General features: G+C 41.3%; 1 protein-coding gene across 1 annotated transcript; it reads left to right on the top strand.

Moving 5' to 3' along the window:
• The first annotated feature begins 509 nt into the window (after window positions 1–509).
• LOC128304075 (UDP-glycosyltransferase UGT5-like) lies at window positions 510–2,533 on the top strand. Its single transcript, XM_053041206.1, has 5 exons — window positions 510–686; window positions 775–862; window positions 939–1,134; window positions 1,267–2,115; window positions 2,191–2,533. The coding sequence occupies exons 1-5, from the start codon at window positions 510–512 to the stop codon at window positions 2,531–2,533; spliced, it is 1,653 nt and encodes a 550-aa protein (XP_052897166.1).
• Window positions 2,534–26,382: the final 23,849 nt, after the last annotated feature.

Raw genomic sequence — 26,382 nt, 5'->3', positions numbered from 1 at the left:
ATCGATTTTCTCTTCCCTTCTCATGCCCATGGATCTCTTTAGTTCGACCAAATTACCCAAGGGAATCATTTTGCCTTCCGAAGGAACACTAACCATCCCCGTTTCAAGGTCGGCACACCCGAACATGCCGTTTTGGGGTGGAAAGGAAATTCGATGAAAATTGCACCCTCAGCATCCGGTAGAGCGCTAATTTGGGCTATATCTAATGTTGCCAGATTGTGGACATGCTCGCGCGAGGGACAATTTGAATGGTGGCCTAATGAAAACAGATCGAGAATGCTTCCCAAACGCGTTGCACCCGATGGAGTTACGTGGAGCGTTTGGATTCGATGTTTTTCGGTCGCCTTATCGAGACTGCTGCTATCAGCAGAAGGCGTGCGACTCTCCGTCACATTATCGGTGCACTGTGGAAGTAAACTACGTCAGTATGGCTACGCGCTTCGACATCAGTTGTTTGACTGCCAGACATTCACATCGGACCTTGCCGTGAGTAATACTGTGAGTGTAGGATGGTCGTCGGAAGCAGATCGCGGGCAGTTTGCATTGCATTGGCGGTGATTGCACTAACCGGCACGCTAGACACCTCGGATGCCGCCAAAATTCTAGCCGTGTTTCCAAGTATCAGCAAGACAAACTATATCTTCGGCCAGGTGCTGTTTGAGGCACTCGCTGCACGAGGCCACAATGTATGTAAGAGCATGTGTTTTTGGCAATTGCGAAATAATCGTTTGTAGTTGGTGAGTCAATAAATTGAGTTTGCGATCCGTTTTGCAGCTAACTATTGTCAGTCCGTTTGAGATCCAGTATGCGTACGAGAACATTCGACAGCTGAGGATAACGGGACTGTTTAGCCATATCGAGGGTAAGTGAACTGCCGATCATATCAACCGGCTTATCGCTCGCTACTGACTTCTGACAATCTGGTTATTTCTGGATAGATTATGGACTGCATGCCAACGTGTTTACCAAGCGAGACAAATCAAGCTTCTATGGCAATACCAATCTCATCTACGGCACGGCAGCGATGGCCGACTATACGCTCGGCCATCCGAAGCTGCAGGAGCTGCTGAAGACCCCCAGCGAGACCTTTGACCTGGTAATCCTGGATCAGGTGTTGTGTGAAAGTTTACTCGGGTGAGTAAAGCGCCTGGTGCGGTAGAGCCCGTTTCCAGATCGAAACCAAGACGCCATCGACCGGGTGACAATCGCACCCCCACGTCCTACCGTGTGCATAATCTTATCAGCAAGCGTCCATGTTTCCCCCAGGTTGGCTTATCATTACGGTGTGCCGGCGATTGTGTACAGCGCGGCTGCCTCCAACAAGTACACCAACGAGATGGTGGGGAATCCGCACAATCCGGCCTACAATCCCATCCCCTCGCTGGGGTACTCCGATCGAATGCATTTGGTGCAGCGTGTGTGGAATACGTTCGTCTCGATCTGTGAGCAGTTCAACTACCGGTACCTCTATCTACCGTCGCAGGAAGCCGTCTACCAACGGTATTTTTCACGGCGCAATCAACCAACGCTGCTGGATCTCATCCACAACGTGAGCCTGGTGATGGTCAACAGCCATCCCGTGATCAACTTTGCCCGTCCGTTTGTGCCGAACATGATCGAAATTGGTGGAGCACACATCAGACAGCTCGAGGATACGGGCTTCTCGCAGGATGTGATCAATTGGGTAGAAAAGGCCAAGAACGGTGTCGTCTACTTCAGCATGGGCACCAACATTCGGTCGGCCGATTTTCCTGACAGCTTGCGGGAAGCGTTCGTGGGCGCATTCAGCAAGCTTAGTCAGGTGCTGATCATCTGGAAGTGGGAGAATGCAACGCTACCGAACCAGTCGGACAATGTGATCATTGGACCGTGGATGCCGCAACAACAGCTGCTCGCTCATCCAAATGTCCGACTGCACATTACGCACGGCGGATTGCTTAGCATGATGGAGTCAGTGCACTACGGTAAACCGATCTTGGGGCTTCCGTTGGTAGGAGATCAAGAGATCCTCGTGAACCGAGCGGTAGAAGCCGGGTACGGCTTAAAGCTTGATTATCAAAATATTACCCAAGAAGGCGTGCTGGATGCGATCAATCAAATTCTCAATGAACCAAAGTGAGTAACAGTCGTTTAAACTCTAATTTGTAAAACAAAAATCAACGTTATATGATGCATTTCTCTCGTTCTCAGATTCCGCAACGCAGCAATGAAAGCGTCTCGACAGTTTCGTGAACAACCGCTGAAACCTATGGACAAAGTCCTTTATTACGTTGACTACGTACTAAAGAAGGACAGTGGCATTGATTACATGCGCAGTGGAGCACTGTATCTGTCGTTTTGGCCGCGACACGTTGTGGACGTTGCCACCATACTGGTGCTAATCACCATGATTCCGGTGGGATTGTTCGCCACGCTGATTCAGATCATTCTGCGTAAAACTCACCAGCGAAAATTGAAAAATGTATCCGGTGTGGGTAAAACCGTTGCGAATGGGAAACCGTTGGTAAAAGATGCAAAAAAGAAGCGCAATTGAAATCGATCGCCTTGACAACCGGCTAGCACTCGTTATAAAAAAGCACACACATACAAATCATGGACTGAACTCAGAACTGTTGTACTACTATTGTTGTAATAAAATAAGCATTAAATATAATTTATAACGAAGATAATTTGCTTCGAAAAATACAAAAACGAAAAAAACATGCGTGGCTCATTTTTCCCAATTATATACCTTTATTTACATGCGGAATATAATATTTAATAATGTCACGTAATAACACTCCCGTTCGCATCTGCAAAACATATCCCTAATAAGCTCCTCATAATGAGCGGCAGGGCCTGTTAGAAACACCGGAAAACCATTCATAAATAGCTGGTTCCACGAAAATCTATATCACCTTTTGTCAATGGTGAACCCATTAAATATCCTACCACAACCACCACCATCCTTAATGATGCTATTGATGGTGCAAAAACCTTTCCAAATGAGCTTAACATATAAGAATGCTCAGAAGGATGGGTACGTTCTGTTGTCGCAAAGAAACAAAACAACAAAATACTGGGATGACATGAACATCGGACTTCACGTCCTGCAGGAGATAGAACAGATCGAGAGAGAGAGAGAAAGTGAGTGAAACATTCGGTGATATGCTGATGGAGTTTCATCAATGCCAAGGATGTGTGGACAGATATTCCTGGATGATTGTTTTGCGAGTGCCGGGTGCCAGAAAAGCAGTGGCGATGTCGTGCACATACCTCTACGGACACATCCTGGAAGTTATATGCAAGTGAGACGGATGCGCAAAGATTGGCAACAAAAATGGCGACCATGCTGCCGACGAGCGACACAAAGTCGACCCAACCCAGTCGATGGAGTCGCTTTTCTCTCTTTGCTAAGCAGATCAGGGACGCTAAGCAGCTTAGAGTCAGCAATGTGGCCAATTTTTCCACCATCAACTCTTCCCGTGGAGAGGCGTAATGTACATGCCGTACGTTGAAACGAGCAGGAATTATTCACCCGTACGGTGGTTCGCACTTCGCATATTTTAGACAGTGGAGACAGGACTGAATCAAACCATTTCGCTTGAAACCGCTTCGTAGCGTGTGATGGCATCGCGTGTGGAGATTTTTACGCAGCTCCACTTTGCTGAGTGTGAATGTGTTTTTCTGTCTTCTGGTTTGTGTAGCAAAATAGAGCACCACTCGATGGTACCTAGGGCGATAAAAATTGTCTGACAAAGCCAGTAAATATAACGCATCGTGAGCGAGCATCGCGTCGAGCTATAAGCCATGTGATGCAAATGCAACTTCATTCGGTTTTCCTGTGTGCGGGTTATTGTTATGACAGCAGACTCCACCATAAGCGGAGATAGAATAAGTCAGCGTGAGGTCATTTACGGGACAAGCGTTTCTCTAGGCACGGTAGATTTGCCGCTGTGATGTGTGTTGTGTATCGATCGACATCGGTTAATGTGTCTGTCCCCAAGCTAAACACACACAGGCACGCACACAAACACCTCCAGCAGCGTGTGATGTTGCAGATGTTGCCGTTGTCTATATCCCAACAGACAACAGTGTCGTAAATATTTAGATTTCTGCGTTATTGTACGGTAGCGCAGAATGTACAGTGCAAATTAACCTCACGTAAAAGGCAATTGCGGACGATGGTTCGTGAATTTGTAGGCATGCCGAGTTTACAATCGTTGAACACAGTACACAGCAGGAAATCAATTGGAAATCAGATAGTGACGAAGCCTATATTATGCATATCTAAATTTCGATTCCTTTTTTGTATCTGATGGATACGTTTGGTTCCTTGAAGAAGGCGATGATGATGATATAGTAAGTAGATGAGAATATTGGTTATAATTTCCATTGTGTATATAGAAGTAGATAGCATGATTTTAGCATCATTATCGCCGAAATATGATATTAAATATGGTAGTACTACAACAATATCCAACATAAAATCCAAATCTAACTCAACTGTTACAGAAAAAAAATAATTAGCAAAAAAATGATAAGAAAAATATTTGCTGAACCAAGTTAACACCTTTAGACAACTTAATATTTCTTAGTATTTTGCAAAAGATCTCCTAATAGATACATTAAAAAGATATGTTTTTAATGTCACCAAAAAGTAATGAAATTCGGAATTCTTACGGATGACCTCAAAATATGTTGGAGCAAAATCGGTTTTATATTTCGTTAGTTAACTTCATTCCATTGAGATCTGAGGTTGATATGTTATTTCAAGAAATGAAAAATATTAGACTATTGCTAAATCCTGGATGTCCTTTGTATGGCTCGAAAGGTATCTTAAAAGGTGCTTTCATATTGCTTTCTATAAATGCCCCGCATTGGTAAACTGACTGAAAAGTACTGTATATAATTGTATGTTTTTTTTATAAATGTTAAACAAATAAATATTAATGATTGACAAATTGCAGATTACATCGTTACAGCTGGTAAGGATAGTTATGACACGAATAGCATTTAATTCAAAGGGGCTGGGTGGCATGATGGTAGCGGAGCCGGTCTTCACACGAACGGACCGGACCAATATCCCATCCGGACCAATCCTCAGTAGCAAGGACTGACTATCCCGCTACGTGGTAAAAATAAGTCGATACGGCCAGGCCGTTCTAACGAATAAAATAATTTAATTCAGAGCCAACAGGGGTTTACTTTGAATATGATCTGCACATTTAAACAGATGTAAGCTAACGTGTTGGAGACGATGAACATTAAAGTAAACCATAGCATGAATACACTCAAGACAATCAAAAGTCAAATTATACAGACAAACATGTATGTAGTGTGCCTATTTTCAAATCACAAGTTTTTCATGTAGGAAATAAAATTTATTAAGACAAGTATTTTAACATTTTTTAACAAGAGATACGATTGTTCTTACAGAGCATGCCCGAGGTAAGGCAAAAGACAAGGAGGCTTTGAGAAATTTGAACCCTCCACAGCCAGTATATGGCTGACATTACGGCAAAGAACTGTCATAAACGTAATAACAAATATATTAATAATAAATAAATAAAATAAAAAGGTTGTTCTTCAAGTAACAAACTAAATTTCAGTTTGTTTCAGTTTTTTTCAAATTTAATAAGTCTGTCAAAAGGCCTTTCTGGCTATTTTATAGCACTTTGCAATTGTTTTCAGTCACACTGTATCAAACAAACTGTCATAATTTCTAGGTCATATTTTATTTTTTTCAACGATTTAATTTTCGTACTACAATTTTAGATACTGTTCTGGAATTACTTTGTTACCAGTCAACTAAATACAGCTGAAATTCAAACCTTCACGCGTTACATTCGTTGGTTAATGAACAACATTAGCGCGTGGAATGGAAGTCAGCCGCGAAGGAACCATTTGCCGTACAAATTATTGTACCTTTCAAATAGGGTTATTAATGTCGGTAAAATAAGCCTTTTAACAGATCGTTAGCAAAAAAAAAATAACGCAACCCTTTGCCCACCGTTTCCACCCAACGGGGCCTTCAAGGTCGGGAAGGAAAATATTCGCTTTCAACGGTTTCCCATGCATTTCACCCTTATTAATTTTAACAAGGTTGGTGAAGGCAAAATGCATACTACCCGAGGCTATTTAGTCTAAAACACACTGGGAAACAATATTACAGAGGGATCTTGGGAATGATTTGTAATAAGAAAAAAAAAGATTAAAAAATTGAAGGTCATGTCTGCTGGAGGACAGATTTAGAAATCCTAGAATACGGGAAGACCAGTAAACGAATACCGCTCTGCCCATATCCAGTGACAGGAAGTTCCGGAAGAAAATGTCAGCGTCTCCGTGTCTGAGGTACTGAATCGAAACCACTGAACCGGATAAGTTGAGCAAGTGCAGAAGATATCGAAAAGTCAAGCATCGTGCGCATCAACCGTCGATTGATCTCTTCCTGTGTGAGCGTCGGTGGGTGAAGAAATCGAATATCAATTCGTTGGTTTACACACCTTTTTCTCAACACGTGCACTTGGGAGGCACTGATTTAAATATGTTTACCACAGGCATTGAGCATTACGAAGAACGCCGAAATATTGGGCAACGTGATGAGCTCTGATCTAAACACCCACATCTCGCTCGTCGGTCGGGTGGCAGAATCTTGTTCCAGTCGGTTCCGTTTGATGCCCGTTTCTCGTGCAACATATTTGTTTTAAAATGCCTGTGCACGAAACGCACGAGATCACGAGATGTTGTGGCAGTGGAGAATGAAAGAAAAAAAAATACACCCTCACACACACGCATGTATTATGCGGAAAAAAAATTATCGAACAAATAATCAAACAAGCGGTACATATTCATTTCCAAAATAAACACCTCCATCCAAGTTGGCACAGTTGCGTCAGTAGGCATTCGCAGTGTGTTCCAACCCCGACAGCTGACTTATTGCATAATATTCGTTATGCCGTTAGCGACCCCGTCGTGGCTTGCTGCATCTGCCGTAGTGTTTGCCGTAGTAGCGTGGAGATGCGTGAATTCTTGACTGGCATTAGAGTGCAAGCTGCGCACTAAAGAGGGCGCGTGCTGGGAAATACGGCAAAGGTATCGAAATACGGCAAGTACGTTGTGGTGAAGATAGAATGAAGAATGTTTATTACACTCCTGGGAGAGTGAAGAAGAAAATTTACTGCATCAGCATAAAACCATGTCCACCATGGCTCTGTGGTTTGAATTAAAAAAATGCTTGCGTTTAAAACCCCAACCGGAAAGGGTGAAGAACGCATCGTCCGTTCTGAATGTGAAGATGAAAATTAATGTGAAACCAATCGCCGGTACCGCCATCTATTTGTCGGATATTAAAATTTCTGACCCCGGCAAATGGAAATGTTAAAGAGTGATTTAACCGATTCTTGCACTGGGCCTCCGGAATGCTTTCTATGACGGTGTGCACACGCTACTAGCATGGCCGAGATGCAGACGGTTGATAAGGAATGCATACGCGGAGCCGGGTCCAGGGTTTTGTTCGAGCGGCGATAAAAACCGAACTCCTATGCGGGTCGATCGATCTTCGCTAGCGAGATGAGACCGGGAAGGAACGAAAAAAAAGCGCTGCAAACGCAGCTCTCATACAGCTGCGACATGTGGTGGTTGCGAAGGGAGAGCTGATAAATGGTAACTGTTGCCAGCTGATTTAACTCCCTTTTCCACATCGTTGCATCGTTGCAGCGGTTCTGCTGCTTCCAGTTATTGGTGGTGTGGTTGAAATAGCTTAATCTCGAGCATCATCGAAGGGTGATTTTATTTACGACCGGATAAATTAGCTGATTATGAAGCATGGCCTGCAAAAAGAGGTGCAAAACTGTGAAACTAATGCTTCAAACTGATCAGCAGAGTTAAATGCCCTCACGATGCTATATAGATATAATTCCGCATATAAGATCCAGATTAGAGATGAGAATAATCACTCTTTGCAATGATTTGAATCAGTGTCAAAGAATGAGTATAAAGATTTGAAACTTTTACTCACTCTTTTGAGATTCATTAAAGAGTATTGCAGTGCATTAATGATTTGTAGGGAACTGCACGAAAGCAGAAATCAGGTAACTGCTCGACGCAGCATACAATCACCCGACGCATGGGTGTAAACCGAGCGCATAAGGGAAATGTCCTTATGCGCCAAGAAGCAATTAGGATTAATAAACGCTCTTTTACCATCTGAACGGCGAACGAGTAAGTCGATTCTACGCAACCATCCGAACCCTTTCCACGCGACGTAAAAGCAGTGCTAACCTACAACTAGTGCTAACCCCCAAAGATTTAACCACTCTTTTGCGTGTATACTCACTCTCACTCTCTGTGCCGACTAGAATCTCACTCAGGAGTGAGTAAAACTGTTTTATCAATCTTTAGATTATAATCACTCTCTAAGAGTGAATAAAAGAGTAGTGTAACTCTTTTGAGATTGTAAACACTAGTGATGAAAACTTTTCTCACTCTTTTGCGATTAATTAAAAAGTATTGCAGTGTATTAATGATTTTACCACTCTTTTGCATGTATACTCACTCTCACTCTCTGTGCCGACTAGAATCTCACTCAGGAGGGAGTAAAACTGTTTTATCAATCTTTAGATTATAATCACTCTGTAAGAGTGAGTTTTATAACTTAACTGTTTAACTGTTTTATCAGTCCTTTTGGATTGAAATAATTCTGTAGGTGTGATACATTATTATTTATTCATTTTTAATATACTTACAGTATTATTTGAATCCACAAAGAGTGATAAAACACTTTTACTCACTCCTATTCACTGATTTGAATCCAAAATGAATTATAAAACACTGTCACTTCAATTCAACAAAAGAAACAACACATTACAATCTCAAAAGAGAGATAATACTCTTTTACTCACTCTTATAGAGTGATTTTAATCTAAGGAGTGATAAGCCAGTATTACTCACTCGTGAGTGAGTTTCTAGTCGGCACTGAGAGTGAGAGTGAGTATAAACGCAAAAGAGTTGTTATAGGAGTCATAAAAACTCCTCGTGCTGATTTATACTCATTCACTCTCTCGAAGATTTCATCTCACTCATTCAATCTTACTCAGCGCGCACATTTCTAATCCAGAAGATTTATTTCATACAGTCGTATCACACTGGGCAATGATTGAGGCAGCACCGAAAAAGGGACTTCATTTGCTAAATATTCATTCATGCAAAATGATCGAACCTTCGCTCATTCGGAGAAGCAAACAGAAGCAAACTTTTGAGACCCATTTCCAAACGGAACTTCCAGCGGGTTTCGACCGTACACCGGATGTCGGTCCTCTCCGTATGGTCAACCTGTCGTTAACCTTTGACTAGGCGAAAGCGTAAACAGATAGCAAATGCAAACAATGTGTGCTTATCACCCCTGGAGCCCTTACTCTCGTGGCCAGTTCCGTGTTACCATGTTTTTCATTTAGCCGCACACAAACACACAACACACCGGGTTTTCGGGTTCGGATCGTTGTGATGGGATGCATCGTACCCAGCCGGCAGTATGACGGCTCAGGTCCCGATCAGGCCATTCAAAGGAAACACAGAAACCATTCCAAATCATCCCCTGCTGATCCGTGGCCGGGACCAGGGCTCTCTTTTCCACACAGAGAGACACACGGACACACACATCTCGATTAGCCGTGCAGCTGAAGGGACGAGCTGTGAATCGATTCCGGTCGGATCGTCAGGTAGGGAAAATCAGAAAACCCTCAAACATGCACCTTTTCGGTGGAAGGTATCATTATAGGAACGGATGCCGTTATTTGCCTTGCCTTTCTACCTGTTTGCTTGCCCGGCGTGTCCTGTATGCGCCTTCAGCATGAGCAAAGCGCCATTTGCACAGGACAAGTTTACCACGCCGTGGTGGGATTCTGTTATTTTTTATTATTTTTAAACGTTGATTTCATGTTTCGGGTTTTGAGCGTGGTATTTTTCTTTCCCCGTCTTACTCTCTCCCATAGCGGTTGCTGTTTTGGTCATGCTTAGAGCTTCTGTCATCGGGAAAGGAATCAAAGGCAATGCTAGCAGCAATGCAATAGTGTTTGAGGGCCGCATTGGTTGAAGAGGATGCTCGGAAGCGTTGAAAAACAGCACGAACAGAGACAGAAGTGATCACCCGATTGTGTATGTGTTATAGGAAAATAATCTTGAATGCCAGCATCAGAATTTATGGAAGGATACATTTTGAAGTTTTGAAGACTAGGAGAATAGTCCCGAATTATTGGTACAAAACGTTTAAAAAGTAAGATTTGTCTTCAAAAGAATAAATTATTACAAAAATATGCTTGTTATCGATTAAATCTAAAAAAAGAATATGAAAAGTTTATAAAATGAAATGAAATTTGATTAAAAAAATAAAAACAAAACATAAAGGTTAGATTAAAGATCAAGAGAAGAAGTAAAGATAAAACATGTAGACGCAATTGTTTAGGTTATGTTATAGGTTCGATGTGAAAAGAACTATGGTCCACATGAAGAGACAAACCGTAATAAAATCACCGTAAATGTATCAAATTACCACCCGTTTCGAACAGTACCGATCCTTCTCAAAAGGATGAAAAATAAAATCTGATCTTTTTTTCCACCTCTGACACTTTCATCGAACCCAGCCGTACGATGCCGATCGAATCGTTGCAATAGGTGACATACGGATCGGAGATTAGGTTGACCAAAACGGAACCAACCGGTGATAGGCTACAGCCGAAATGCACAATTCAGCAAACGACGCTAGACAATCGAGAATGCTTTGGGAGATAGATTGTGTTTTGTTTTTTTTTTGTGTTTGTTAGTTCGATGCCAGTTTGTTCTTACCCGACCCCATACCGGGCGTATCGAGTTTTCCACAACCGGTAAAGTGCCATCGGCCTGCTCGGTTGCCACTTTGCGAAGGGTTTTCGGTACGATTTATGGCTCTGCAGTGGAAAATTAACAGGAGTTAATTTCAGTAGTGCTCTAATTTATGAGTACTTGCCGTGGCCCGGAACCTCAACAGCTGGTTAGGTTCGTTCTTCGTGATATGTGCAGAATTCGGCACTCCAGTAGCGATAGCGTGCGGAGAGAAAGATGATCGATATAGGACTACTTCGATTAGGGAAAAAATTGGAAAATAATTAGTTGGTACGGTTTTGTATCGCAGTTTCGGGAATTTCTTCACTTTTTTCATAATACAGAGAGAGAGAAGTAAAGCTTTTAACAAAATCTGCATATGCAACAGTTAACAGTAAGCATAATGGCGTAAACCTCACCAACTCCCATCTCGTAAAAGCAATTGTAACATTAGAATCGTTAGTACACCCGCACGTAACATTTGCATATGCATCTCAGTTTTGATTGCGTCTTGCTGCACCTTTGGCAGTGGAACCGTAAACAACCTTCCATTAGCATCAACTTCAATGGCACTACTGCACACGAATGCAACTGGATAGCATCTTGCATGGTAACGGAACCATCATAACCATTACCGTTTGGTCCTTTCTGACGCACGCTGGTAAACGTCCCGCCGGTTGCCCGGAAGGGTTTGTGCTTTGTTGTGCGGTACCATTTATTGCCAGCATTAGCGATGCGGTACGGAAAGTAAACAGGAAAGAATTATCCCAAGACACGGACTCAGGTGCATCCGTGCAGTTCTCGTGTGCGTTTGTGCAAGCATATGATATAAGTTACTTCCCGTAGCTCCGCCGAGAGCGAATTGTTTGCCCAAATGGGTTAGAAAGCTAACGAAATATAAACAGCTCCCTGTTTGATCTGGTGCACATTGTGTGATTTTAACAAGATTAAGCGAAAACCTTAACGTTTTGGAACATGATTTGTGGAAACGATCACATTCGTGAAGGAAATATTTTACTTTCGAGCAAGACGAAGAACTACGCTACGCTGGCGGAAGTTTCGTAAGCGATAGTAAATATTTTGCTCCGTTATTTTTCGATATTGTTTTGGTAAAATTAACTCCCCGGATCAACATCCCGGCGTTCGAACATTCCACCCTGCATCGCTCGGCGGAAATTGAAAGCAAATTTTTATGGGATTTCCCCGAGCTCAAATGGAGACGAAAACCGATCGACAGGGATCACTTCACACTTGGAAAGTATTGGAACATTGTATGTAGGTCATTGGGAATTGGGGGTTTTCACGCCGCACCACAGGGAACGCGATATACCGGTCTGGAAGCACAGAGCACACCAGCCGAACTGTCCGAACAGGTTAGAAAAAAGTGCATCACATCTGAAAACATCTGCCCGTCGGTTTCGGGTTCGGGTGGTGGTGTTTAGGACTTCCTGCTGTGAATACAGTGCCGAAACGTCTCTATACCACTGTCGGAGATGATTTTATTTTAACGTGGAAAAAGCAGACCAACTATCTCACCCCATAAAAATGCATGTCATTCATGCTGCTTCTCCGTCTTCCACACCTTCCCTTGGAGGAATTCGTGTCCCAACAGCAAGCCGATGGTTTTGATGCTAGAAATAAGCGTCATTGTTTGTACGTTCGATATGTTTTATGGGCAGTTAAATCTGCAAAAACGGTGGACGGCTTTGCGTCCTCTGGCGCTGGTTACTGCAGGGACACCCCGGTAATCTAGGCCAGTGCATTCCAGCGCACAGTTGCACAGCCGATGCAAAATTTCTCGCTTCTCCACCAGCATCAAAAGCGGGAAAGTCGGTAGTTGATGAATGGGGCGGCGGACCGTGTAAGGCGTTCGAGCCGTGCCAGATCTGCGTCGTTTGAAAATGCGATTAGATGCGGGTGATAGGGTGACTCTGGCTGCAGGCTAACGGGTTTCCCAGCGCCCAGGACGGAAGTGCACTGAATTAAGCCAATTTAAAGCCAGATAGTTTGCCAAATCGGTGGTGCAGTGGCGATAGTTTACGAGCAGGAACCGGGCTCGTATGGTGGTTTATACGAAAAGTTGTAAATATTTGCAGCACTCCGGAGAACAGCTGCAATGTGAGGGCAAATGTGGGTGCTTGCCAGCCGGACGTTGCGTATGCGATGAAACATTACTTTTGTTTAGAAAGATTAATGCTCCGCTTGAATGGATAAATGGGATCTTGTTTTTTTGAGAATGGTTTAAATATAAATTTCGTTCGTGTGATGTGGCACAGCAGATTAGTTGTTCTGTACGATGTTTCAATTATCACTTTTGCATATTGTGAATATTTAGCCCGGAATATTGCGAATATTAGGCGAAAATTAAGTAGAACAAATTTTGTAGCATTATTGGGATGAAAGCAAATGAATATAAACTACTGTATAAACTTTTATGATCATTATTTCGACAACTGTCTTGTTGGCATCATAATTAATTATTATTTTATCACAATTGTAGCCAAATAAGACATAAAACGAACAAAAAGATAAGCTATAAAACAAGTTACAGGGTTTGCGAGTTGAAGTGATAAAATTAGAGCCGTTTAAAAATTCGTTGCAAGTTGAACAGGGATGTGTAGACGTTTATTGGAGTAGAGCATGTGATTCGAGTGATTAGGTAAAACAAATAATTTGGAATAAAAATTATCAGAAAAATCAAAAGTTTGCTAAAATTCTACACCTATGTCAGCATCGTATAGTTTAATATGAATAGAATACAGAATTACCCTTCATTGTACACATTGAAGTGTCCTTGTGGAAGGACATTGGAACAGCGAGTACGCGAACTTCAAGAAATCAGAGTGCGCCATGGATCTGGAAGAGATGACAGCCCACCTAATCAAAACATTATGTGCTAGATTTGAGCATCTGTCAAAATAAAATCCTTTCAGTTACTAGTCGGAGGGTCTGTCGCGATCTGCTTAGTATTTTGATGATTTGTTAAACAGTTTAACAGGCGCCAGTAGTTGATGATAGTTTGTTACTGCCACCTAGCATTAACGAAACGCAACAGGCTATCTCTCGGCTTAAGAGTAACAAGGCATCACATACACTCCGAATAGCAGCCGAACTGATAAGAAATGCAGCACTAGAACATGTAATTTATCGATTTATTATTGAGTTACGGTATAGCTAATATAGCCTTATGGTATAGCCAGCTTATATATAAGGTATAGCCTTATGATTGGAATCTTGGTAACATCCACTCCAATCACGCGAAGGGAGATAATCTAAAGTGCAGCAATTGCAGAAGAATTGCAGCGTTTTACAGCACCTACAAGACGTTAATCTGAATACTAAAATATTCTCAGGTTGCAAACTATTAGAGACGATCTCAAAACCGATCGATTCTTCAACATATCATGGTGAATTCTTCACCAGGATGCATATGATAACACAGCCAGGGTAAAGCTTTACAACTCGGAAGTGATAATTTCGGGGACCGTCTTCTAAAAGTCTATCCTGATTCGTTGAGAAGATAATTGAAGCATATTCGGGTTATAGCTGTCCTACATAGTGAAAGCTTGTGATAGAACAGGCGTCGGCAAACTTTGGGTGGAGATTAACGAGGCTGGTTGCTCCAGCGGCCCTGCTAACAATTACCGTCTTTAACCCCCAAATTTCACCTATCTTAGGTCAAGATAGGTGAGCATCGACAAGAAGTTTGATGTTGAGATAACACCGTCACGAAGTTAGTTCTATATAGAACCTATGCAGTTCAAATTCGTGTATGAGATAAGGACTTGTTTTTATACCAAACTGACGAAACATTCTCAAACGAGTTTGAAAGGCGATGGGCATTGATCTGAAATCCTATGAAATTGTTAGAAGTAAAAATATGTCTGTCATTTTTGATGTACTGGACTTATTTTATCTCGTTGCTGGATGGGCAGTCTTTGCTACGGGGGACTGCTGCTTGTTTTCAAATTAGCAAATTCAATGTACATTACAGTTAAACTATTTTTAACAGATTTTCATAAAAAAACTTAACATTATTCTGTTATTGTACTTATACTTTATATTAATCTACCGATGAGGTCGGTTTTCCAGTAAATGAAAAATCAGTTTTGTATTATTTAATGAATGGCGAACTTTCATTCCCTATAAAGAGACCTCGATATTGTTTTTGGCAACTATTGTTAATATTTCCGTTCAACAAATTGTAAACAAAACCGCTAAAGAGTGGCATCTCTGTACCATGTGGAATATTTTGTTAAAGTAAGAACATATAAGCGATAAAGATGACCTGAAATTATCCCTGAAATCCCGACTAAACAATAATGTTTATGGAGATTTGATTGGATTTATGAAACTTTCTCCTTTTATTCAAGCAGAACGTATAGACATTTTTTTAAAAGACATCATTCATTTATGTACTATTTTAATTGTAAAATCATATTGACTTGACGGAAAACCAGCACCAACTTGCTCGTGTTGGTTCAACACGAGCAAGTTTCAAGCTGTTGATTATTCCAAAAACTAAACCGTTTTTAAAGATTCGTATAGTTCTTGCCTAAATATATCGTTATGTTGATCAATTTCCCAACGGGTATTGGATATTTGTGAGTGAATAATGCTATACACCCACAATGGAATTACAACCCTGGTCCATCCCAAACAGAGGGTTGCTTTTAGTATCTGCCCACGAAACGTATAAAGACCGGGTCACTAAATAAAGCTGTGTCGATACAATCTTACCACAACGGTGTAATTGTTGTGTTTCCTGTAATACTGATTCCCTTATGTAAAACACGACGAACAAACCCAATCTTGCTCGCTAAATTGTTCCTCTGAAAATGTAACTGTAATGCGCTGCAATAAACATTCTCCATTTTTCACGGTGAGGGTCACCGAGTAAACATCCGATCGAATTATAAAAAGAAAAGAAACTCCCCTTGATTCCATCAGCGCCCATGGAGCCGTGGCGAAAAAAAAACCCGTAACGGAGCTTTAGAAGTAGAAAAAGGAAAAAAGAACTCGCCCCCCCCTCTCGCATTTCTGTACCGGTGGGGGCACGTGCCAATGCAGCTATTTGGAACTCCGTTATGTAGAACATTAAAATATACATACATCGTAATGTCTTTCACGTGCCACAAAGCGTCGTGCGTGCGTGAATGCGAGTTTATGCGTGTGTGGGACTGAAGGAAAAACAAATGCATCCAAAAGCGGCCTCCATTATTGTGATGGAGCCGAACGTTGACAAAGTGAGCACATTTGGTTACGATCGCGCTGAGGGTGTGTGGTGTGATGGTGTGGTAGATCTGGCAGCAATCCGGTAAGATTTTAATCAAAGCAATCGATGGCCTATCGATGCCTGCGGTGATAGCTGATAAGATGCAAACCGCAGATAGTAATTAAGGTGTAATGAGCTTCGTGAGATGAGATGAAATTAAATTGACCCTTAAGAGCCGGGTTTAGCTGGGTTCCGCACTCCATCGGCCATCGTTTGACGGCGGGAGGTAAATTAAAACATCGAACAACGATGAAGGGATGAAATCTGGTTCGCTGCTTCTCCAATATCAGCATCATCGATGAACGTAACCATCGGCTTTAACAACATTGTACCCGGGGTTTTTGCTCTCCACACCCCATCAGGTGGGGGGGCGGCCAGGGCTTTCGAGTAAGTAACCGACAGAGCCACGATGCCGGGTTGTCACGTGCTGGGAAAATGTAGTAATTAATCGAGTCATACTTCTTCGGTCGAAGCAACCGGCAGAACCGGGCAGTAGTGGGTTTTTGCCACGGTGTGCGTGTGCGTTTCATAATTTTGTCGTAAAAAGTATGTTTTTATGATGTTGGCGGAGCATGGCGTGGCAGTGGAACAATCTTTGTGCGATGCTGGTGACAAAACATACGGGAAAGAAATAAAAATGTTTTTTCGATTCTGCGTGGGCGGATGTGCTACGGTTTTCGGGTGGTGTAAAGCCTCGCCGGAAGGCACACCGGGGCAGATTGTGCTATCATGGCTGTATTATGAAGTATTTTTATGGTTTATTTTGGGTTTCCAAACACGAACGATTGGGAACAAAATGAAGGTAACAGATTGTTCAGTAAGGCGTGCCGTTGTGCGATAGTCCACTGCTGAACTAAATATTCATGTCCTGTTAAACTTTGTTGTAAAGAATATAGAATATTTGTACCTCAAACAGTAAGTGTTTATTCCCCTACTTTTGTGATATTTTTTCTTTGTTGAAAAACTATAAGTAATTGATGAAACTGTACCATTTTTAGGCTGTTTTGAAAGCACATGAATGTGATTTATATCGGGCTGCTACCAGAAGCACAGAAGCATACCATTTTTGGCTACTTTCACGTACCTGCGCGACTCGGATCGATAAATTCCTTCGAACGCCAGTGGAAGGAAACAGGACACAGAGATGGTTCCTTCCTGCACTCTGTCTTATGCTACGCGAATCATTGCGCGTCTCAAGAAACCGTGAGAGCGAGTACCAGTTATCCTGTTTGCATTTTCACGCGAATAAAAAAAACACTCACACCGGGAAAAACACGCGACTGCAGGTATTTTCACGCAGGCAACTCTACCCCGGAAAAGGGATCGGCTTTGTTCGCGTACAAATTTTCACCTCACATTGCGCGACCACTGCTTAAACGCAACACACCGGTAGTGACTAACACCCTGAGGCTGTGGCTTCCGATCACAAAACACACACGGAAAAGGAATCCAGCGAACGGAATTGGGTTTGGATCGATGGTTCACGGCACTGCCAGCAGGAAAATGCAATCGAAAAACATGAAAACACCGCACACCGGGAAAGTAACAAATGCGAACGAATTGAAATGAAGAACAACTTACACGCCTGTGTCGGGGGTTCGCATGCGTGTAGGTATGGAGGCAAATTTAGCTGTTTACAATTTTCCTCGCCGGAAAACTTATCCACCCCAAATCTGAACGGTGCCGCGTTTGCGTACGAAAGAGAGGGAGCAATGTTGAACGAATGCACAGTGGGATACCCGTGGGAAACGATTGTTTGACATATTTGAGTAATTTAGAAATATTTTTTGGGACAATAAAGAAAATGTAAAAATAAAAAAAATACTTTCACATAATATGCGACAAATTTTAATTTTATTGTTATGGTAAATATTTCTGAACGAAATGATTGACTTTTTACAAGTATTGACGATATTCAAGTAGTGGTGTCGATCCATTACTGGTGTCGGTGTTTTGATAAAGCATAATCGCTATCAAATCCCATCCAAAGTTTATTTCCCGTACATAGGAAGGAATTTCTATGCTAAATAAAGGAAAATTTAAAGGAACAGCCAACATCTCTTGAGACGTAAAGTAATGTAAAAAAATGGTTTGTTGAACAAATATTTGTTTTTTATTTAGTTTTGCAATATGTTTTGAAAATTAGTTGCTGAGAAACTAATTTATTCTGCAAATAGGCCTTTAAAAAAACGATTCGATTTACATTTTAATAATTTCTTCGACAACAACTTTGAATAAAAACGAATTTCATTTGCATACATCTTGGCGTTTAGGTGAGTTTTGAATGCAAGAGAAAATTAAAATGCATCGATTGCGGACAAATTGGACGAACGTTTTGAAGCGACACCTATATTTATTTAGCGCTGTTAAAAGTTCGTTATTTTGCATGCAGATGTCGCTACCGAATGACCGTTACTTTTTGGTTTGAATTTAATTGTTTGTTAAAAAACATTTGTTTGGTGAAAGTAATTAGGTTTTGATAAATAAGATATGTTATCGTATTATTTTAAATATTATACAGGTTTTCTCCTTCCATTGCCACAACTTGCTGTACGCTTCTTTGGAGTTCTGTGCGTTGTTTTGTGAGTATATTCCAAGTAAAATATAATTTATCAAGACATGTACATCTCGAGGTATTGTAGGTTTACCTTGTCAAACTCTTATATAAGCATTTTATCAGAATAAAAACGGCTGGTATAAGTTCTGTAAATCCACGTTTGTATTGGAAAATTTTCATTGCTTATATCCGGCCCTATCTTTCATTCAGCTGCGTATGTAGGTACACTATGGCGAATTATCGTCTTGTAATACAAGTTGTTAGAAAACTACTGGTTTCCTAACGAATCCTTGAAAATACTTTTTGCCGGTCTCGGTTATTACGTGTGTGCCAAAAATTGGCCTTTATTTTTCTGTTCGTCGTTTTAAAAGAGATCGCCGGCGCATTCTGCGATTGGTTTTATCCCCACTTTTCTTCATCTTGTGTGTCGGTTTTCTTTTTCCCTAGCGCTATTTGACAGGTCGTTGGAGACCTTTTTACTCACTGTTGTATAGAAGATCACTTTTATATGAGATCAATTTTAAGATCACGTTGATTAAGGAAGATTTCTCTCTATGATGATAAACCCTACTCCATATCCCAACACAGGTTTGAAAGAGACGAAATTATCTTTGAGATATTTAAATTCTAAATCATGGTTTTATTAAATTCTGCTCATTTTTATAGCATCTTAATTAGCTAATTAATTAATCTTTCTATTGTGTTTGTATGAGCCGATTATTCGCTGAATTATTTCCTTTATCCTTGGTTAGACACTGGATTTTTGGCAAGGAAATTATGTGTTAGATACTATACTAACCGGTTCGGTGGGAGATTGAGAAAAAAGGGAGACTTTCGAGTCAATAAATCAGTCAGTTCGATCTGGTTACATTCGACGATTATAGATGTTTCATAAAGAGCGCTTATAGAATACATATGTTTTATTAATGTCAGCCATCGAACTTTATTGAATGTTGATTGTCCTAAGGTTATTGTTCCGTACTGTCTATACTTCCGTGTATGATTGCTACATTTGCGTGTTGGCTTTTACCATTAACGTAACTTGTTTTGACGTCGTATTTGTACTTTGCACAAACAGCATCGGGAATGCTCAATTTCTCAATTTCTTTTCCCGTGTTCTACCTCCTTTCGGACACATCGAGGCTACCGCCACTCCGTTCCCGATATTAATTTTAATTATGATTGTTTATGAAACTAGCAAAATAGGAAATTACCAACTTTGTCGTCAACGTCTTGGAACAATTACGATTGCTGTATGGTTCCATGGTAAAGCAGACGCCGCAGCACGGTGACAACTTAACGGCACTCGACGAAGAATCAAACGGCAGCAGAGCTGCATTGAAACAGACACAATCCTTTTCTCACGTTACGCTGCTTACGTTTCGAGCACATTGTCCGGATGCTCCGGATGCGCAGCGGAAGATGATACGGCGGATGGGTAAAAAGGTGGCATGGTGGTTGGGTGCAAAGGGCGGGCCCAGAAGTATGGTTCATTTCCCGGAAGGAAAAGTTACAATAGTTTCACACCTACAGCACACGATTTCCGCTTTGGCATTTCAATTATGAAGGAAATCGTTACGCTCGCTGAGAAGGGCTTGCCGCAAGTTGTGCCCGAAGAGGTGGCTTCAGGATGGGGCCATCGGGAGGGTAGTAAAGTCCTTCTTCCAGCATTACTTTGAGACGGAGAGCAAGTGCGGCCAGCAAAGGAAAGGGGGGAAACAGGGTTGTTTTATTAGTCCGGATGACGGTCTCTTTGTTTCTTGGCTGGTGGTTGTGGTTGATGGAAGTAGTTTTTCCTTTCATTGTCCACTGTTGTGCTGGTGGGGAAGAATGCGAGTAAAAACTGCGTACAGCAGCACACGAAGTAAGTGAATCGAAGGAGTTTTGCGAAGGAAAATGAAAAAAAAAATACGTTACTGGGAAACAACTACCGGAACGGAGTACAGAGATTCATTTTGAAGCTTATGCTTGCATTCTCCTTTTCTCATAGTGATGTTTTGTTTTTGCTCTGAAAACAATATCCACTGCAATATCAAACGTTTTGGCTGCACTCTCTTTCAGAATGTATTTCATAAACGATTTGGTGACAATGAAGCGGTTGGCTGTACATCGTCATACTGTGGTGTGAAGACCGGAGGCTCTACCAATACACCACCGACCCGCATCAATATTTGTGTAACAACTAGTAACTAATAGACAGGAAAGATAAATTGTTACTGTTAACTTAAATTTTGAAATTCTGTTTATTACCCACGTATGACACGCTTGAATTGTTACGCGGTCTTGGCCTGCTGCTCATGGTTAAGTACCAACGTGTGCCAATTCAATAGCCAGGCCTTATTGACGGTCGCAGCAACGACATCACTGCATCTTAATTTGGACTAACCACACCTTCTTCTGTCCATATGGACGACCGCAATGAACTTTGGTTACTGGGTAGTTTGATGTCATGTCTCATGACATGACCAGCTAACCGAAGACTGTTGAGTCTAATTCACTGCACGAGTTCGTCATTCAACTCGTATAGCTCGTCATTGTAGCGGCTCCTGTATTATACATCGATGCGTATGGGACCAAAAATTCTAAGGAGTAACTTCCCCTCGAACGCGGCTAAGAGGGTGCGGCTCCTGTATTGTCCATCCATGCGTATGGGACTAAAAATTCTAAAGAGTAACTTCCCCTCGAACGCGGCTGAGAGGATGTCGTCAATTTTCAACATCAATGTTGTTGTCGGTTGACCTTTGTCCCAAGATAGATAAAATTTTGGGCGACGTCGACTTCGTCTGTACTCCGTATAGCCACTAATCACTAATCACATCACTAATTTGTTTACAAGAATCTAAAGTTATGACTTCCAAAGTCGTAGTCCTCTGCTCACGATTCTTTTTGATTAGCTCACGATTTTCTACCAGGATGAGCTTAAAGGATAAGGCTAGTGAGGTCGTTTGGATCCTTTACATATTTACAAGATTTTCGTTGGATCTTACAGATTTCCAGAGCGGTTAACGAAACTACTTTGGTAATTGGAAATTGCAACATCTTTTAATCGGATGAAAATGGAGAACTTACAAGATACCTAATAACAACGCGATTTTGGTATGCTCTCGCTAGGTTACGATCACCTCTATCACCTCCATCCTCCATTCCATCACCTTGAAATCATTAACATCGATGCAGGGTAAAGTATTTCCGAGGTATTTAGATAAAAAATTATTGTTTGTTTTTTTTTTCTAAATCTTTAATCCTATTGGTCTATTTAATTTTTTTTACGGCGAAAATCTTTCACCGTTCACAGAAGGAAATGTCTCCATACTAATATCTATTGTACCATAAACTTACCTTAGATTTACCATTAGTTATAAGCAATATAGCCTGGCTTTTACTCAAAAATTAAAAAAAATCTCATGACTGTTTCACTTTTCGTCACAAACTAATTTTCGATGAGTATGGAAAATAAATTAATGATAAAAAGGTCAAAGGGCTATGTTAAGTAATCAAAAAAGGATTTTCTCCTTTATAAAATCTAAAGACTCTGATGACGTTACGTTATTTATAAGTACATACATTGATTTTAAATTTTAGTCAGGTATTCGGGGAAGCTTGAGCTTCAAGAAAATGTAAAACAAAAAAATATCTATTTGTTTGAAAAATCTTTGTATGTACCCTCCCGTAATAAACCTTAAGCGAGATCCTAATTCCCATAAAGGAGGCCTTGGTTTTTTTTATTACTTATGTTAGAACGGGCATGTCCTACATCTGTCGAGTCCTATTACCCTGTGTCCTATTATCCTATTGTGTCCTATTTATTATGAAGGACGTAACTATTACCTAATGTCTTTATTATTTAACCACTCCCTCGTCAATACCCAAATGTTTCGAGCTTTTCTTGTCAAGGATCTTGGCGACTGGCCTGAATGTAGCCTCGCATTTCGCCATCATATCGATACCGTCGTTGGTTCATCTCGTAGTATTCTAGGTCTTATCAACAGAATCGCTTGGGACTTGTCTGACTCCTTATGCTTCTAGGTCGTTTTATACTAGTAGGTCTAGTCAAAGCTGGAGTACTAACCATCATACTGGTCACCCTCAGCAAGGATAAACATCGATCGTATTGAACAGATTAAGAGGTCCTTCACCAGATTCGCAAACTCTATGGTGAACTTTGATCTGGCCTACTTGATTTCTATTCCACAAGCCAAGCTTTGGGACTGGAAACTTTGGAAACTGGACGATCGTTAGCTTCCATTCCCTCTAACATCCCTTCATCCCACACTTCTTCTGGTCGAAGCAATCCTCTGTTGCGTGCTGTGCGTATGCTTATTTCCTCGTGTTATTTGTTTGATTTTCACCTGACTCTATCATCCTATTGTAACCGTCTACGTCCTACTTTGTAGTTCCTTCCCCTCTTTTCCTTTCTGTTATTAAGCGGCGGTTCGATTAGGTTAATTTTGCAAGTTTTCAAATTTTAACTTAGCTTATCATAAATTATTTGCACATTTTCTCTCGTTATGTTTCTTTTTCTTACTATAAATTATCTATCAGTCTTAGAAATTGTTTGGGAAGTACTGGGAACAACCGCGCAAATATTATATTAATAATAATCAAATATTAAACCTCAGGACAGCATCACGGTTTGACTGTTCTGGATGATTAAAAAAGGGTAAGAAGTAGATTTATGTTTCTTTAACGAGTTTGTGGATTTGCTACTAAACGACAATGGAATAAACGTACATAAGGGAAATTTCTCTCTAATGTGATGAGATGTTGAGTTATTTCCGATTAACGTATATAATTTTAAGTCTGTATATACCATGCATCTCATACATGCATTGTGTAAGTAATCACATAAAACCTTTTATTGTATGCCCCTTAATGCGTCAACCGTTCCACTGCTCCCGATTTCTTGTCTGTATTTCATGTACTAGCAAAGTGTCAAATCCTCGTATCGTGAAATATTCAAAGCGTTAAATTCAGCTATCCTACAGAGCCCTCCGTAAACTGTGAACCTTTACCGGCACACTGTTAGCATTACGCAAAAGTTTTACGCCCAAATCTCTTCTTCCACGTCAGCTGACAGCAGACAGGGCACGGTTTTGCGTGCGTAGTGCACCCATGTCAAGTGATCAGTTTCATTGGCTGTCACCGGCTGCAAAACATATCGATAATTATGCTTATGCTTTTGACATATTACCACCGGTTTCCGGTGGAGCGCTGGAAGCACTGGCACACTGCCAGAGCGAGCGGCGAAATAACCTGTAGTCCTAATATTTAATACGCAATTGGTGCTTCCCGTGGCGAAAAGGTAAGCAACCGTTTAGTGGGATGCTGTGGGAGACTAATGCAAGGAAGGTGAATGAAACATAGTAGGACGCCAGATACTGTAAATGCGGAACAAAATGGAAACAAAAAGAAGCACAAAATGTACCAACGGGAAAGTGCACAACATTACAGGATGAAAACATTGGCCGATGTTACCGACGGCAAGCAAGCAAAACCAAAGCGGGAAAGACAGCCCGAGCGCAAAAAAAAATGGAGCGCGATTGCCAAGCTGCAATAGTAGCAAAACTGGTGAAGAGATGGAAATGACATCCAATAAATTGCGCCACCGGTCGCCCGGAACCTGGTGCAAACGTATCAATTTCATCTTCAGGCCGCAGACCTGGCAAGTGGAAAATCGGCAGAAAGGTTCGTCACACTGTCGGCGGGTATCGTCTTGACCGGGATATGATGATGGTGATGGCAATGATGATGATGATGATGATGAGAAAGGTGCCAAGCGAGGGGCTCGCAGGGCACCGTCGGAAAGATGGACGTATAGCATCCAGTTTCACCAGTTCGTCAACTGGTTGGCCGGGAACGAATGGGAATGAGATATTCCTCCGGGGAAATCGATTTGAAATTTAGAGTGGATTGGACAGTTTGAGGTCAGCGTGTGGACCGGGAAGGGGGACGATGATAACGAAAAACCCCACCCCCGGGGATGAAAAAGGGTGATGTCCATGGCAGGAGGTGTAGTGCAAATCACTATCTCAACCGAAATCTGGAAACCCCCCCGTAGAAGTGGTCCTTGGCGGGCTGGCTAGAAGCATGTACCGCAACCTATTGGCACGGGATAGTTCTGTGGTGTTTCGAACGCAAAACCCGATCATCACACATTCCTAAGACAGCTAATGAACCGGAACGGGTTTTAGATTACAACCCGAGGATGTTCGGTTCTCGCTGGAACGATTCGTTTCACCAATCCACAAGTCAGTCGGTCATTCGGATCAAATCTTCGCAGGGGTGTACCGCGGACACTTTGGCTCGGCAGAAGAAGTTTTCCAGCGTATTTCGAAATTTGCATAGAAGTGTCGGGTTTCCATTTGAGAATTGGATCCGATGCATGAAACCCTGACGTTCGTTTTGTTTGGCATGCGTGTGGTGTGGCCATGATGGGACATGATTTCCCTCCGTTCGTTTTGCTCATTTTTGGAAGGTACGTGTCTTGCACGTGCTGAGAAGGTTGTATCATTTTCCGTTTAGTTTTGTTTCAGGGTGTGTGAAAGAAGGCTCGTTTTTCATTTAATTTAGGCGACTTTTGTAAAGGGTCAGCCGTATTGAATATATAAATAGAAAAAAAAATCCCTGAATCAGTGTTGAGTGAAAATATAATGTATACGCACGTCGTTGAGGGCAATGCTGGTCATTTGCTTAATCAACTTGAAATGTATTTAATTTGAGAGGCTCTTTAACATTGTTTTTTTTCCTCCTTATCGTCCAACACGTGCTGTGGTTTGAACCATTTGCTTGTTTTGGAGTTAACGTTGTGTGAAAGGATCTTAACGTAAGTTAACGAAATTAAAGTTGTATCATTATTTTTAGGTTTAATATGCAAATAAACAACAGGAACAGCAAACTTAATAAAAAAAGTACATAAAGTAAACAATCATGAAGATTATGATCATTTAAACAGTTTGTCTTTAATGAAGTCTCGTTGATAACACATGGAAGTGACAAAAGTCTTATACTGTTACTCGAAATTTCCATAACTATTTACTTGCCTGCAGTTAAAAGGGGGATTTGATACCCTCCGTGCAGTGTGAAAACTGTCGTCGTTCGATGTAAAAATCAATGTTTCAAAAATGAATTTATTGTTTTCTTTAGAATACATTTGTGAACTTGGTTGCTATTTTAACTAAATTTAAGCTATAGCTAGTTGTTTTCAGTTTACGATTACTTGTTTTACTTATGCTAAATTTAATTTCGCTTCTCTCTCTAAGCAGCGTCAGTTTATGAATCGATTGATTGACGCTCATTTTTTCCCTATATTTTTATACATCAAATAGATTACATTCATACAATTTCTATTTATTTATTTTTGAATTGTTTTTGTTAAAGAGTTTTATATCTCACAGGACAATACTGAACTCAGTGTACACGTCAACAAGGTGATTATCGAATGTCACTTCTCCTATCGCTTATTGAATCATATTCTGATGGGAGTGACAATAACTCGCACAACCACAGTCACTCGCCAGGCTGCGAAGGGCTGGTCACGTCATGAGCATGACACCGGACGACTCAGCCCGTAAAATTCTTCTACGTTATCTACATGGACAGAGGAAGCGTATTGTCTTAGGTCATAATCGTTCGAAGACAACGAACTGGAAGGATCAGATCGGTTCAAACTACTGTGAGTGCCAATAATATGAGATAAACGAAAAATGAATTGGTC

The sequence above is a fragment of the Anopheles moucheti genome, chromosome 3, assembly GCF_943734755.1.
Source record: "Anopheles moucheti chromosome 3, idAnoMoucSN_F20_07, whole genome shotgun sequence".
Lineage (NCBI taxonomy): Eukaryota > Metazoa > Arthropoda > Insecta > Diptera > Culicidae > Anopheles > Anopheles moucheti.
This window is presented reverse-complemented; position numbering and strand designations above follow the sequence as displayed.

What these genes read in the sequence shown, in the direction of transcription:
- LOC128304075 (XM_053041206.1), top strand. Translation starts at nt 510, where the DNA reads ATGGTCGTCGGAAGCAGATCGCGGGCAGTTTGCATTGCATTGGCGGTG. An exon ending in ACTGTTTAGCCATATCGAGG is followed by an intron (nt 863 to 938) that starts GTAAGTGAACTG and finishes ATTTCTGGATAG; the next exon opens with ATTATGGACTGCATGCCAAC. An exon ending in CAAATTCTCAATGAACCAAA is followed by an intron (nt 2,116 to 2,190) that starts GTGAGTAACAGT and finishes TCTCGTTCTCAG; the next exon opens with ATTCCGCAACGCAGCAATGA.